The sequence below is a fragment of the Raphanus sativus genome, unplaced genomic scaffold (assembly GCF_000801105.2).
Source record: "Raphanus sativus cultivar WK10039 unplaced genomic scaffold, ASM80110v3 Scaffold3154, whole genome shotgun sequence".
NCBI classification, from domain to species: domain Eukaryota; kingdom Viridiplantae; phylum Streptophyta; class Magnoliopsida; order Brassicales; family Brassicaceae; genus Raphanus; species Raphanus sativus.
In genome coordinates, this window is record NW_026618461.1 from 1 (window position 1) to 11,461 (window position 11,461).

The 11,461-nt window shown below is 37.0% G+C and overlaps 4 protein-coding genes across 4 annotated transcripts; 3 read left to right on the plus strand and 1 right to left on the minus strand.

Annotated features, from left to right (window-relative positions):
- The first annotated feature begins 804 nt into the window (after window positions 1-804).
- On the plus strand, window positions 805-1,993 carry LOC108837592 (uncharacterized). Its single transcript, XM_018610624.2, has one exon. It carries the CDS (start codon window positions 864-866, stop codon window positions 1,314-1,316), a length of 453 nt encoding a protein of 150 aa, XP_018466126.2. The 5' UTR covers window positions 805-863; the 3' UTR covers window positions 1,317-1,993.
- An 895-nt stretch (window positions 1,994-2,888) lies between these two features.
- LOC108836902 (uncharacterized membrane protein At1g16860-like) lies at window positions 2,889-5,955 on the plus strand. Its single transcript, XM_057000999.1, has 5 exons — window positions 2,889-3,217; window positions 3,647-4,565; window positions 4,808-4,963; window positions 5,066-5,277; window positions 5,355-5,955. The coding sequence occupies exons 2-5, from the start codon at window positions 3,693-3,695 to the stop codon at window positions 5,545-5,547; spliced, it is 1,434 nt and encodes a 477-aa protein (XP_056856979.1). The 5' UTR covers window positions 2,889-3,217; window positions 3,647-3,692; the 3' UTR covers window positions 5,548-5,955.
- A 1,150-nt stretch (window positions 5,956-7,105) lies between these two features.
- LOC130506360 (ACT domain-containing protein ACR11-like) lies at window positions 7,106-9,221 on the plus strand. Its single transcript, XM_057001000.1, has 10 exons — window positions 7,106-7,494; window positions 7,574-7,619; window positions 7,703-7,828; window positions 7,909-8,003; window positions 8,126-8,210; window positions 8,307-8,366; window positions 8,455-8,510; window positions 8,596-8,701; window positions 8,830-8,898; window positions 8,982-9,221. Exons 1-10 carry the CDS (start codon window positions 7,337-7,339, stop codon window positions 9,042-9,044), a joined length of 864 nt encoding a protein of 287 aa, XP_056856980.1. The 5' UTR covers window positions 7,106-7,336; the 3' UTR covers window positions 9,045-9,221.
- Window positions 9,222-9,273: 52 nt separating this feature from the next.
- On the minus strand, window positions 9,274-11,202 carry LOC130506361 (ubiquitin-conjugating enzyme E2 36). Its single transcript, XM_057001001.1, has 8 exons — window positions 11,005-11,202; window positions 10,844-10,871; window positions 10,627-10,713; window positions 10,362-10,420; window positions 9,979-10,020; window positions 9,822-9,895; window positions 9,606-9,703; window positions 9,274-9,508 (listed from the first exon to the last, which is right to left on the minus strand). Exons 1-8 carry the CDS (start codon window positions 11,038-11,040, stop codon window positions 9,471-9,473), a joined length of 462 nt encoding a protein of 153 aa, XP_056856981.1. The 5' UTR covers window positions 11,041-11,202; the 3' UTR covers window positions 9,274-9,470.
- Between the last annotated feature and the right edge of the window lie 259 nt (window positions 11,203-11,461).

An 11,461-nucleotide genomic window follows, 5' to 3' on the forward strand; every position in this document is an offset into this window, starting at 1 on the left:
TGATTTTTGATTATTTTTGCCTAGGAAACGTTTTAGAAACGTCTATAATTATATAAACATATATATATATATAAGTTATTAATATATGAATTCAATTTTATTATGTTTAGTATATCTAAAAATAAATAAATAGATGTTTTATATAATCATACGAAAAAATAAAAATAGTCATCATTAAATATCAAATTCATATAAAAATTTAAAATAACAAAAATTCAATACTTAAATATTAAATAAGTTGACGAAAGATAAAAATCAGAACTGCAAGTCAAAGATCAATAACTTCATCTTTAACCTTGTGGTACCGCTTCCAACTCACGTTCATCACCAAAAAGATTCTCAAACTCAAGTCTCTATTAATCTCAACTAGTGAAACAAATTTATCACCTCCAACATCTCACATATGATTGAGACCATATTTGTATGCAAAATATTGACTAGGTAGAAGACGAAGATTATAAGTACCAAATCTTCTGCTTATGCTCTTCCAATTAATTTATTTTTAACTTATTAAAACAATAAATTGATCTTTATATTTATTAATTATTTATAAAAATTCTAAAATAAAAAATAGTTTTTACGTGTTTCCAAAATATAATTGCGAGTTTCCAAAATAGAAACACATAGTTTCCATTTAGTTTTCAAATTGATTTTTTCTAAGAAACGAGTTTCGAATGAATTTTCGCGAGTTTTCTGAGAGATTCCGATTCCAAAACGTTTAACGGACCTTCGACAAGGTTTCCATTTTTACTTTTGATCAAGAAAACTTATTATCTAACGATTATTATTTGAGCCCAAGCCCAACAAAAGGTCCACGAAAGAAAATATAACCCAAAGTTGATGGCTGAGCTGCAGAGAAGAAGATGAAGCAACCGGCGACACCGAACGCGGCGGAGGAAACCAGAGCAGAACAAAACCAGGCCGGAGCAAAGAATAAACCCAAGAAACTCCCAACAGCAGCGGAGCTAATCTCTCACTACCAGAAACGAGGGCTCGAGCCAGCCGAAGCCTCGGTCAAGGTCATCGAAGACTTACAAAACGCGCTCGTCCGAGTCGTTTCGTCCTCCAAGAGCAACGCCCCCAGTAAGGACAAGCTTTTAACCGACGCGAGGAAAATCGACGCCATCAACGGAAGGCTCGCCGTCGTCGACGCCAAGCTGGAGACGAAGCCTGAATACGTTGAGACTTTCGTGTTGGGTTTAGCTTCTGGTGCAGCACTTAACGGGATTAACGCCGTCTTGCCTCACGTTACCAGAGGCATCGGTCAGGTTTGGTCCGCCGTTAAAAGTGGGACAGATCCGTCATCGGCTTCTTGAATTGGTTAGAAAGGAATATCGGCGACTTCATTTTTTTGTTTTTCTAATGTTTTTTTTGAGTTTGTAGTTAATAGTTAGTTGAAAGGTTTCATAGCTTTCAGACATAGGAGCATTTGAGACAGAACATCAGCTATGAAGAGATGTATGTAATGAAATTTTTATGCATTTGTTCGCTTTTGGCGGTTTTATCTGGGTGTGACTGCTTCTAATTGAACTTGGGGACTATGGTCTCTTTTTGGAGGTTTGGGCTTACGCTGCTGTTTCTCAGGCTCAGTAACATTCTTGGGATGGTTCCTTCTTTTTTCTCGCCGAACATGATGTTGTATGTTCCATCAGGAGCAGAGTGAGTGTAACTCTTACAGTGGATAACACCAAAATGCCAAACCGCTGCTACTTTGAGACCCAAGTGCTCTTGAGAAAGCAAAACCGCAAGCTCACGTTTGTCAGGAGTAACGATGCCATGCCAATCCTTGCAGCCACAAATTCAAAGAGGGAACTGTCGGCATAGAACATTTTCATTTGATTAGACAGACTACATTCTACACAGCATCAAGACTAGTAACCACGTATTTTGTGGTCATTCATTCCTATCGATATATATATATTTTTATATTAACAGCCGGACTCAAAACTTCACTTTATATTTCCTAAGTTATTTCGTAATTTAAATTATCTATATCTCTATGTATATGCTTTTTCGGCTTGACTCAATCATTATAAATGAGTTGCATTATTAGCTATTACGTGTTGTCTTTAGCTTGTCAAAGTTTTCGCATAATGCATAGTACTAACGAATGAAATCACATGTTCTGAAAAAATGCTCTTAAATACTTTGCATATATAAATGCTGATTGAAATAGGCCATGTAAACTATTGGATCGGCAGAGCTTGATTTACGGGTAAATAGATTGACTAACCAGTCGATGTGACCAATCATTATTTTTTTCGAATTTTACTTTGCTTGAAAGAAAAGCTTCCAATAATTAACAAAATCTGCAAAACAAAATTAGCAAAATCATTAAGTCGTACGTACCAAAAGAAAACGAAACATTAACAAATCCGAATCACCAAACAAAATATTAGCATGTGCATATTAAACACACACGTAAATGAATTGTTTTAAGAGAGAACAACAAATATATGAAAAATACAAATTTCAAAAGAAAAAAAGAAATTGTATGAAAAATACTGCTGAACAAGCACAATATCATTTACAAAAAAAAGAAACTGTCAATACAATTTGGAAACTAGTGCATTTATTTAATGAAAAGTGCACATTTTAGAAAATATATCTCACTTGTGGCCTCAAGAACGTTGCTGCAAAATTGGTAATATACTAGAAAAGAAAGACCAGCTAACTTTACCATGATTAGGTGGAAAGAAGAATACATAGACATGTTACGTATTTATATCAAATGGTTAAATCCTTGTAATAATAATGATAAATAAAGTTTTTACAGATGTCGACACCAGAAAAAACATTATTTTTGAATTTCAAATATTACAATTCCCATTTTATTTTGTTTTCTCCTAGAAACAAAAAGAAAAAAAGAAAAAAAGAAAAAAACAGAGTGTCCCTTCTTCTTCCTTAGCTCAGTTTGGTGGACAAATTAAAAAAAAAAAAATCTTAGCCCTTTTAGAGAGAGAAAGGAAATAGGAGAGAGAGAGAGAGGAGACTGAGACACCTCATCAGCTGTTAGTTACAGCTCAGAGATAGAGATAGAGATAGAGATCGAGATCTCCAACACGACGGAGAAGAGAGCTCACCGGATCTCTCTCAGTATCGCTTCCGTTTCGTCTTCTTCTTCTTCTACTGTCACTCCCAGAATTAGCAACTAACTTTCTCGTCGTTGACTACATTTTCCCGGAAAAAAAAACCTCACACTCTCTCTCTCTCTCAGGTACGATGAATCTCATCAGTCCTCCTCGATTCGATTTCTCTCTCTTTGAGTCATCGTCTTCTCTCCTGTATCCTGCTTAGGGCTATTTTAGGGTTTTTGTTGAAAAAATGGCGATCTAGGTGTTTCCTGATTTCGAAAATCTGAGAGACGACACTTAGGGATCTGAGCCTAGAGTCAGTGGTCCAGTTTCTTCGTGTGATCATCTTTGTACCAATGCCTCTTCTGATTTCTCATTAACTCTCTCTTCTGGCGTCTTACCTTTTTCCACAGAACCTTTTTTCCTTTTTTTGTATTTTTCCATTGTTGTATTAGCCATTCTTTAGTAGCCTGTCACACTCTCTATTTTTCTCTTCCTTTATTATAATGTTTTCTTCTTATGTGTATTTATAAATGTGCTCTCACTTCTTTTATGTGTTGTTGTTTCTATAGGGATTTGGAGGGTGTTGCTTGTTTTGTTGACTAACTTTAAAACGAAATGGGTTCGAGATACACATCTCACCAGCTCGGCAACGGGCTGTTTGTCTCTGGTCGTCCTGAGCAACCCAAAGAAAGGCCTCCGACGATGAGCTCAACCGCCATGCCTTACACGGGCGGCGACATCAAGAAATCAGGAGAGTTGGGGAAGATGTTTATTCCAACAGCAGCAGATGGGAGTAGTACTAATAAGTCGAGGAAGTCTGGTCCCATACCCGGTGCTCCTTCCAGGTCCGGCTCATTCGCCGGGAATAACGGTCAGTCAGGTCCTGCCGCCGCGGCTGGTCGTATGTCTGGGTCTTTAGGCGCGTCTGCTGGCTCTGTTTCCATGAAGAAAACAAATTCTGGACCTTTGTCCAAGCACGGAGAGCCTCTGAAGAGAACGTCCGGTCCGCAGTCTGGTGGCGTGACGCGGCAGCATTCTGGTCCTATTCCTGTTCTTCCGACTACGGGTCTTATAACCTCCGGGCCTTTGAACTCGTCTGGCGCCCCCAGGAAGGTTTCTGGTCCTCTTGACTCTTCTGGTTCGTTGAAGACGCAGCATATGCAAAAGTCGTCTGTTGTTGTCCACAACCAGGCGGTGACTACACTTGGTCCTCGAGATGACTTTTCCAGCCTGAAGAGCTTCCCCAAGTCTGTGTTGTGGCTGGTTGTTCTTATATTTATAATGGGGTTCCTTGCCGGGGGTTTCATTCTTGGTGCGGTTCACAATCCGATGCTCCTCATCGTCGTTGCGATCTTCTTTACGGTTGTTGCTGCGCTTTTTATTTGGAATGGTTGTTGGGGGAGACGTGGTGTCACTGATTTCATTGCTCGGTATCCTGATGCTGACCTTAGAACTGCCAAAAATGGTCAATTCGTGAAGGTCACTGGGGTAAGTTGGCGTTGTCCCTTACTTGATTAATTTGTGTTTTTCCTTCTGCTGCTTGTTTGCTTACCATAAATGGAAACTTGATTGATGTTCATACGGTTAAGTATATGGTTGTATACTGAGAGCATTCTGTAGGCGCAAGACCGAGTATTAGTTAGTAGAAAAATGGCATTAGCTAATGAATGCATCTTTAGTCGTGGTTTGCTATGTTTATGATCTTTGATACACTTATTATTTACCCATAGGTGGTTACTTGTGGTAATGTGCCGCTGGAGTCATCATTTAACAGAGTTCCCAGATGTGTGTACACATCCACATCTCTATACGAGTATCGTGGATGGGGTTCAAAGCCAGCCAATTCTTCACATCGTTGCTTCACATGGGGACTGAGATCATCAGAGGTTAGTGATTCCCCCAATGTTAACTCATTTACGCAGAAGTAATGTTATATACCAACCCCATTAAAACACTTCCTTATAAAAGTTGTACCATAATGTTGGCAGAGACATGTGGTGGACTTTTACATATCAGATTTCCAATCTGGACTCAGAGCCTTAGTCAAAACCGGAAATGGTGCTAAGGTAACGCCTCTTGTAGATGATTCTGTTGTCATCGATTTTAAGCACGGAAGTGAGAAAGAGTCTCCAGATTTTGTCCGGTGGTTAAGGCACAAGAATCTATCAAGCGATGATCGAATCATGCGACTCAAAGAAGGGTAACAAAGAAACTTTTTTTTCATAAACAAAAGTATTATTAATAGAAGCTAATCTCTCGGTTGGGTTTCAATATCAGATATATAAAAGAAGGAAGCACAGTGAGTGTGATCGGAGTGGTGCAGAGAAACGACAATGTGTTGATGATAGTGCCATCATCTGAGCCAATTACAGCTGGTTGGCAATGGAGTAGATGCACATTCCCAACAAGCCTTGAAGGAATCGTGTTGAGATGTGAAGACTCGTCGAACGTTGATGCAATACCGGTTTAAGTCCATCATCATCATCATCGACATCAGAGTTTGGGTTCATGAAATATTTCACGAATCTTGAAATATGTGGTTCTTTCTGGTGCTTCCGTTTGGTGGGTGGTTGGTTTGGTTGGTCATTAAAACTTCTCTCCTTCATTATTCTTTTTCAAATTCATTTTTTTTTGGTTTTCCGAGTTATTACTGTTAGGATGATGGTGATGAGATGGCGATGGGTGGTAGTGGATATGGTTTCATATTCCTAAGATGAGCTAATTGTGTTGTTCTTCTTCTTTGTATAGCTCTTTAAGTAAAATCGTTTTCGATAGAAACTTGTGTACTGAAGATGTTATATGATGTTATGTTCAAAATCTTTTATTTTGTGAAAAAAAAAAAATTCACTTTGTTAACTCAGTTGTTTTCATTTATTCATGTTATGTTTTATGCTAACAAGAGAGCAGCACAAGCTCTAACTTGTGAGTTGCAAATCTATATCAGAAGTTCTGTTAATTCAACGACAAATTTGTTTTTTCATTGAACTTAAAAAAATCCTACATAAATCAAGTTTATTAAGAAAGAAAAAAAAAACTCTTAGCTAAGAGAGATATTGCCTTGAGGATACTCTCAGCTTGTGGAGGAGTTTCCCAGAAACATGTATGTGATTCTTATAGAAGTAGCCTCCATGAGTCCAGTCACGGCCTTTGGGTGCATATAGGACTAGCCAGCCTTCGTCACTTGCGCAGTGAACAAGCATCTCCAAAGCAAATACTCTTTCCACATTTAATAGGACCGGACCATCCAAGATAATCTGCTTCTTAGGCTTCATACCTTTTCAGAAACAAAAGTGACAAGCAAGACTTAACCATCTACCTACAAGGGAAAACAATAGAAGACTTGCACCTTAGCTATTCTATGTGATATTCCTTGAGCTGGATGGTTATGGCATAATAAAATACTGACCATAGAAGAAGAGATCACTAAGTACAACAAAGAACACACCTTTACACTCACTAGGCCAAAAGGGAGGATCGGCAATGCGTCTGAAATTATCCCTAAGATCTAAGAAACTTTTCCTCACAAGCAAAGCACTTCTCTTTGATTATTGGGCCGTAAAGTTATTATGGAAAGTTAGACCCAACATATAAATGGATAGGATGACTTATCTATTTAAGTTTCCTTTAATCAATAATTCATTAATCCTAACTTTAATAATTGGAAGATTTTGGATTTGAGTCCAAAAAATGCGATTTTTTATCTGCATAATTGGAGAGAAGTTTAAAGAAAATCTTCAAATATAACGATCAGGTGTGACTTTTCATTAAAATTTAAACATTAATTATAAGAAATGCAATTATTGGTTGGCTTAATCATAATTCTCCAAATTTATAATATAGTAATAATTTTTTTAACAATAACCGAGTCTTTAAATACTCGCGTAAAGACAAGCTCACAGATTAAGACCAATAAGCATGCCACATCCGATACACTGGGACTAATTTGTCGCATTTGAAAAAAAAAACAAAATTTAAAATATAAATTACTTTTTTTTTTTTGAAAGAGAAAATATAATTTACTAAAGTGTTGAAAAAGGAAAGCAGGATGGAGAGGTGGGTGGCGATCTATCCTAACGTTGAAGATAATAAGAAGGAAAACAACGGACATAGTTTTTTGTTTTGTCCCATCTTTCTTTATTATCCTCTCAATGGCGGATAACACGAGAGCTGTCCAAATCCAAAGGCTTGTGTTCACTGCCCCTCTCTAGCGTTTTCCTCATTCTTTCTTGTTCTTTTGCTTCGGATTCAAGTCAGATAATATGGTGGCTGCTGCTATGGCCTCTGCTTCTGGTTCTGCTCCTTGTTTCACTGATGCTCGCGTTATCAGACAAGATGCTGGAGCTTTCTGTCTTGCTCCTAGGACAGTCACGTTCGGTGGATTCGTCGATAAATCTATTACCAATCTCAACAGACTAAGGTTTCTAAAAGCATAGATTGTTTGGAGCTAATCACTGATCCAACCAACTGATTCAATTCTTTTTTTTTTTGTGTGTCAGGTTATCTGGTTTGAAGACTAAAGCATCAAATGCTACTGCTGTTGAGGTAATGAACTGATCGGATTACATAAAAGATACTCTGAGAATACAAAAAGTAGACTTTAAGTTTTGTTTTTGTGTTTCTTGAAGAATGCAAATGCGGCTGATTCTGACAAAGTTCCAACACCAGTGGTCATAATCGACCAAGATTCTGACGCTGATGCCACCCTCGTTGAAGTTACATTCGGAGACCGTCTTGGAGCTCTACTTGACACTGTAATGAATGACTTCTTCTTCTTGCTGTGTTCACAATCACACGCTCTCCCTTCTTAATCTGATGAAAGTCTTTTCTCCAGATGAATGCGCTCAAGAACTTGGGTTTGAATGTCGTCAAGGCTAATGTCTACCTAGACTCTTCCGGCAAGCACAACAAATTTGCCATTACTAAAGCGTATGTCTCTCTTTTTCTTCTTCTTTAGATAATCTTAAAAACTTTGAATAAAGTCAGGTAGAGTCGTAGAGAAAGTGAGAGTTGAGTTTAAGATTATTGAATCTTGTTGCAAACTGAAACAGGGATAGTGGAAGAAAAGTAGAAGACCCTGAACTGCTTGAGGCCATCCGTCTCACTGTCATCAACAACATGCTTGAGTTTCATCCTGTATATAACCACCCACCACTTGTATCCTAATACAAAAAGCTCCTTACCTGCATAATTTCTTAAACTCCTCCGAACACATTGCTTTGTCGATTACAGGAATCAAGTTCTCAATTGGCAATGGGTGCAGCTTTTGGTGTTCTTCCACCAACTGAACTGGTAGAACCTCATGCACGAACTTGGAAGTTAGCCTCAAAGATCATTGTCTTCTTTGTTATGTATTTTGGGATTTGGGATGTGTTGACAGGTTGATGTGGACATTGCAACACACTTAAGCATTGAAGATGATGGACCTGACCGCAGGTACAATGAAAACCTTATCTCAACTATCAAATACTTTTAGGTTTGATCATTGATTCATATCTGTTATCATTGTTGAGAATTGCAGTTTACTATACATAGAAACAGCAGATAGGCCTGGGCTGTTAGTTGAGCTGGTGAAAATCATTTCTGATATCAGCGTCGCTGTCGAATCTGGAGAATTTGACACCGAGGTACACACTTACTAATCCCTGAGTTATTATATATTAGACCAAACTTTCCTAAATTATATATAATCAATCACTCTCCTTCTGCTCATCTTTGCTCCTTGTTGTATGTGAAACAAAACAAAACAAAACAGGGTTTGTTGGCTAAGGTAAAGTTCCACGTAAGTTACAGAAACAAAGCTTTAATCAAGCCTCTCCAGCAGGTAAATATTTCAGATGTCACAAGTATATTCTTAATCTTAACATTGCCGTTAACATAAAATCACTTTTTTTTTTGTATTTGTAGGTTACTGCTAATAGTCTGAGGTATTTCTTGAGGCGTCCATCAACTGACGAGTCAAGTTTCTGATCTATTTACCAAAAAAAAAAATGAAGTCACATTCCATATGACTGTTTTTTTACCACTTCTTTTTTTTTTTTTTACATTTTGACAAAAATAAGCTGCTTCTTTTTAGTGGCCTTTATCTCATACATCTGTAGTAGCAACATTCTCTGTTTCAATCATTTATCAAATTTACTTTTCATTTACGACCTGTAAAATCTTATCTTTAACATGACAAAAGGATCAAGCCAAAGCATTATTTGAAGAACGTTAGTTTGCATGGATAAACGAGACTTCAATTCTTCTAGTTATACAAAGAAGATTCAGAGAGTACAAATCTTTTTCCCAGTTTTTTTTTAAGAAAAAGGATTCAGATAAAATAACCTTAAAGAGTTTCACCATATATAATGTTATTTAAATGACAACGATCGTTCTCCTTTTGCGACTCCATCATCAAGCGCCACTTGCATATAGACGAGTCCACTCCTTAGCTGCAACATTGATATGAAATTTACCAAATTAGAGAGAGAGGAACAAAGATTAAAAAAAAACATTTTGTGTGTGTGTTTTAGATCGTTAGTTAATCACCTGTCTCCACGGCTTCTGCTTCATTACTCTTCCAATGCTTAGCTATGTTCTCAGAGAGTGGATCGTCTGGGTTTGGTGCACTTAGAAGAGCTTGAATACTTTTTTGGGGGCATTGGAGAATCAGAACAGAAAGTGCCAATAGTTAATACTAGTTTCTACATTGTTCTTGGTTTAGTAGGGAGAGAGAAAGAGAGTTTATGGAAGAATTAATTATACCTCAAGAGCACAGTTCTTATTTGAAGCGCAGGACTCCACTTGTCTTTCAGTATGTCAAGGCAGATCCTTCCGAGCTATATACATAAATAAAAGGATTCAAAAGGATATTCATGTTGATGGTAAGAGAGAGAGAAAAAGAAAAGATTTTACAACGAACCTTGTCAATGTTAGGATGGTATATCTTGGTGAGAAACCTAACCTGTGTTACAAATGATATCATCAATAAGATCCCCCGAAACTCGATATCAATCAATATAGAAACTTGGGTACCTTGTCTAATCTTACAAGTTAAAATGAATTTGAAGCAGTCATAACAACACAACAGTGTAAACCAATCTCATAAATACCCACTCGGTATGAAAACAAAAAAAAAAGACAATCACAATGTGTAATGACAATCTACCTGAATAACCACTTACAATGCGTTCATTTCATATAGTTGGGTTATTACAGTTACCACACAGAATGTAGTGAATGGAGCCAGGACATCAGAACCATGAAATGAAAAAAAAGAGAGTAAAACTGACAAAAGTAACTTACTTTAGGAGCTGCCATAGGGTATTCTTCAGGCAAAAAGAGCTCCAACTTGAAAACTCCTCCTAGAAAACGAGAATGAAATAAAAAAAAAAATGACTGGTAAACAAATAACTAATAAAACAATGCAACTGATGAAATTGAAGGCTCACATAAGACTTTGTTAATCCAAACCATAACCACCACAATCCAAAAATCATCTTAAATCTAAACGAACATATTTGGTGTAAGGCATCCTCTAGAGTGTTGAAACAAAGGTTTATATACTAACCTTCATAAGGAGACTGGGTAGGACCAAGGATCATGACATTGAAATAACGCATATTTTCCTCTGACGGAGACGCACTTATCCCCGGAGCTGCCAAAAGACACACAACAACCCCCTTTTATATTTACTCAAATAAAAAAAAAGAAGAGAAATTTCGAAATCGAAATCAACAATTCGAGCTATCGAAAAAAGGATGAGAGAATGAAACGAAGAGGTTTACCAGGTTCACTAAGTAGACGTTGAGTTTCCTACCAGATCGGATTCACACACAATAAAAAAAAAAAGAGAAAGTCATAAGTTGTTGCTTGTTTCGGATTTCAGATTTAAAAGGAGGAGGAGCTGAGAGAAAATTTAGATCGGAGGAGAAGGGAAGGAACGCACCTTGATGATTCTTCGCGGAAGATTGCTATTCGCCATTACTAACGGATTCGATCGATCTCCTGAGAAGAATTTAGGGTTTTTGAGAGAGAAAGAAAGAAGGAAGGTAAAGGTCGAGACGCACGGTGGTTGGTTATCGAGTACGCTTCCTCGTCGTCTCGTCTCCTTTTTATTCTTTTTCCCCTTTTTTATTTTTCGGAAAATGTAAATAATATATATTTTTTTCTTTTTTTCTATTAACTGTTTTTTCATTTAATAATAATTCATTTAAGATCATAATTTCTTTTTTAAAATATAACTAATTATGATATTACAATTTTGAAAAATATTATATAAACGATTTTATAGTTGATAATTCTATTACTATATACTGAGTCACTCCGAACTGTCTTATAAAACTCATATTCGATGATATCCTATACTGAAGACTTTTGGTAATTTTTTTCTCCATAATTTTTAG

What these genes read in the sequence shown, in the direction of transcription:
- LOC108837592 (XM_018610624.2), top strand. Translation starts at nt 864, where the DNA reads ATGAAGCAACCGGCGACACCGAACGCGGCGGAGGAAACCAGAGCAGAA.
- LOC108836902 (XM_057000999.1), top strand. Translation starts at nt 3,693, where the DNA reads ATGGGTTCGAGATACACATCTCACCAGCTCGGCAACGGGCTGTTTGTC. An exon ending in AATTCGTGAAGGTCACTGGG is followed by an intron (nt 4,566 to 4,807) that starts GTAAGTTGGCGT and finishes ATTTACCCATAG; the next exon opens with GTGGTTACTTGTGGTAATGT. An exon ending in GGGGACTGAGATCATCAGAG is followed by an intron (nt 4,964 to 5,065) that starts GTTAGTGATTCC and finishes TAATGTTGGCAG; the next exon opens with AGACATGTGGTGGACTTTTA.
- LOC130506360 (XM_057001000.1), top strand. Translation starts at nt 7,337, where the DNA reads ATGGTGGCTGCTGCTATGGCCTCTGCTTCTGGTTCTGCTCCTTGTTTC. An exon ending in CTGGAGAATTTGACACCGAG is followed by an intron (nt 8,702 to 8,829) that starts GTACACACTTAC and finishes AAAACAAAACAG; the next exon opens with GGTTTGTTGGCTAAGGTAAA. An exon ending in TAATCAAGCCTCTCCAGCAG is followed by an intron (nt 8,899 to 8,981) that starts GTAAATATTTCA and finishes TTGTATTTGTAG; the next exon opens with GTTACTGCTAATAGTCTGAG.
- LOC130506361 (XM_057001001.1), bottom strand. Translation starts at nt 11,040, where the DNA reads ATGGCGAATAGCAATCTTCCGCGAAGAATCATCAAG. An exon ending in ACGTCTACTTAGTGAACCTG is followed by an intron (nt 10,714 to 10,843) that starts GTAAACCTCTTC and finishes GTCTTTTGGCAG; the next exon opens with CTCCGGGGATAAGTGCGTCT. An exon ending in ACCCTATGGCAGCTCCTAAA is followed by an intron (nt 10,021 to 10,361) that starts GTAAGTTACTTT and finishes TTTGTAACACAG; the next exon opens with GTTAGGTTTCTCACCAAGAT.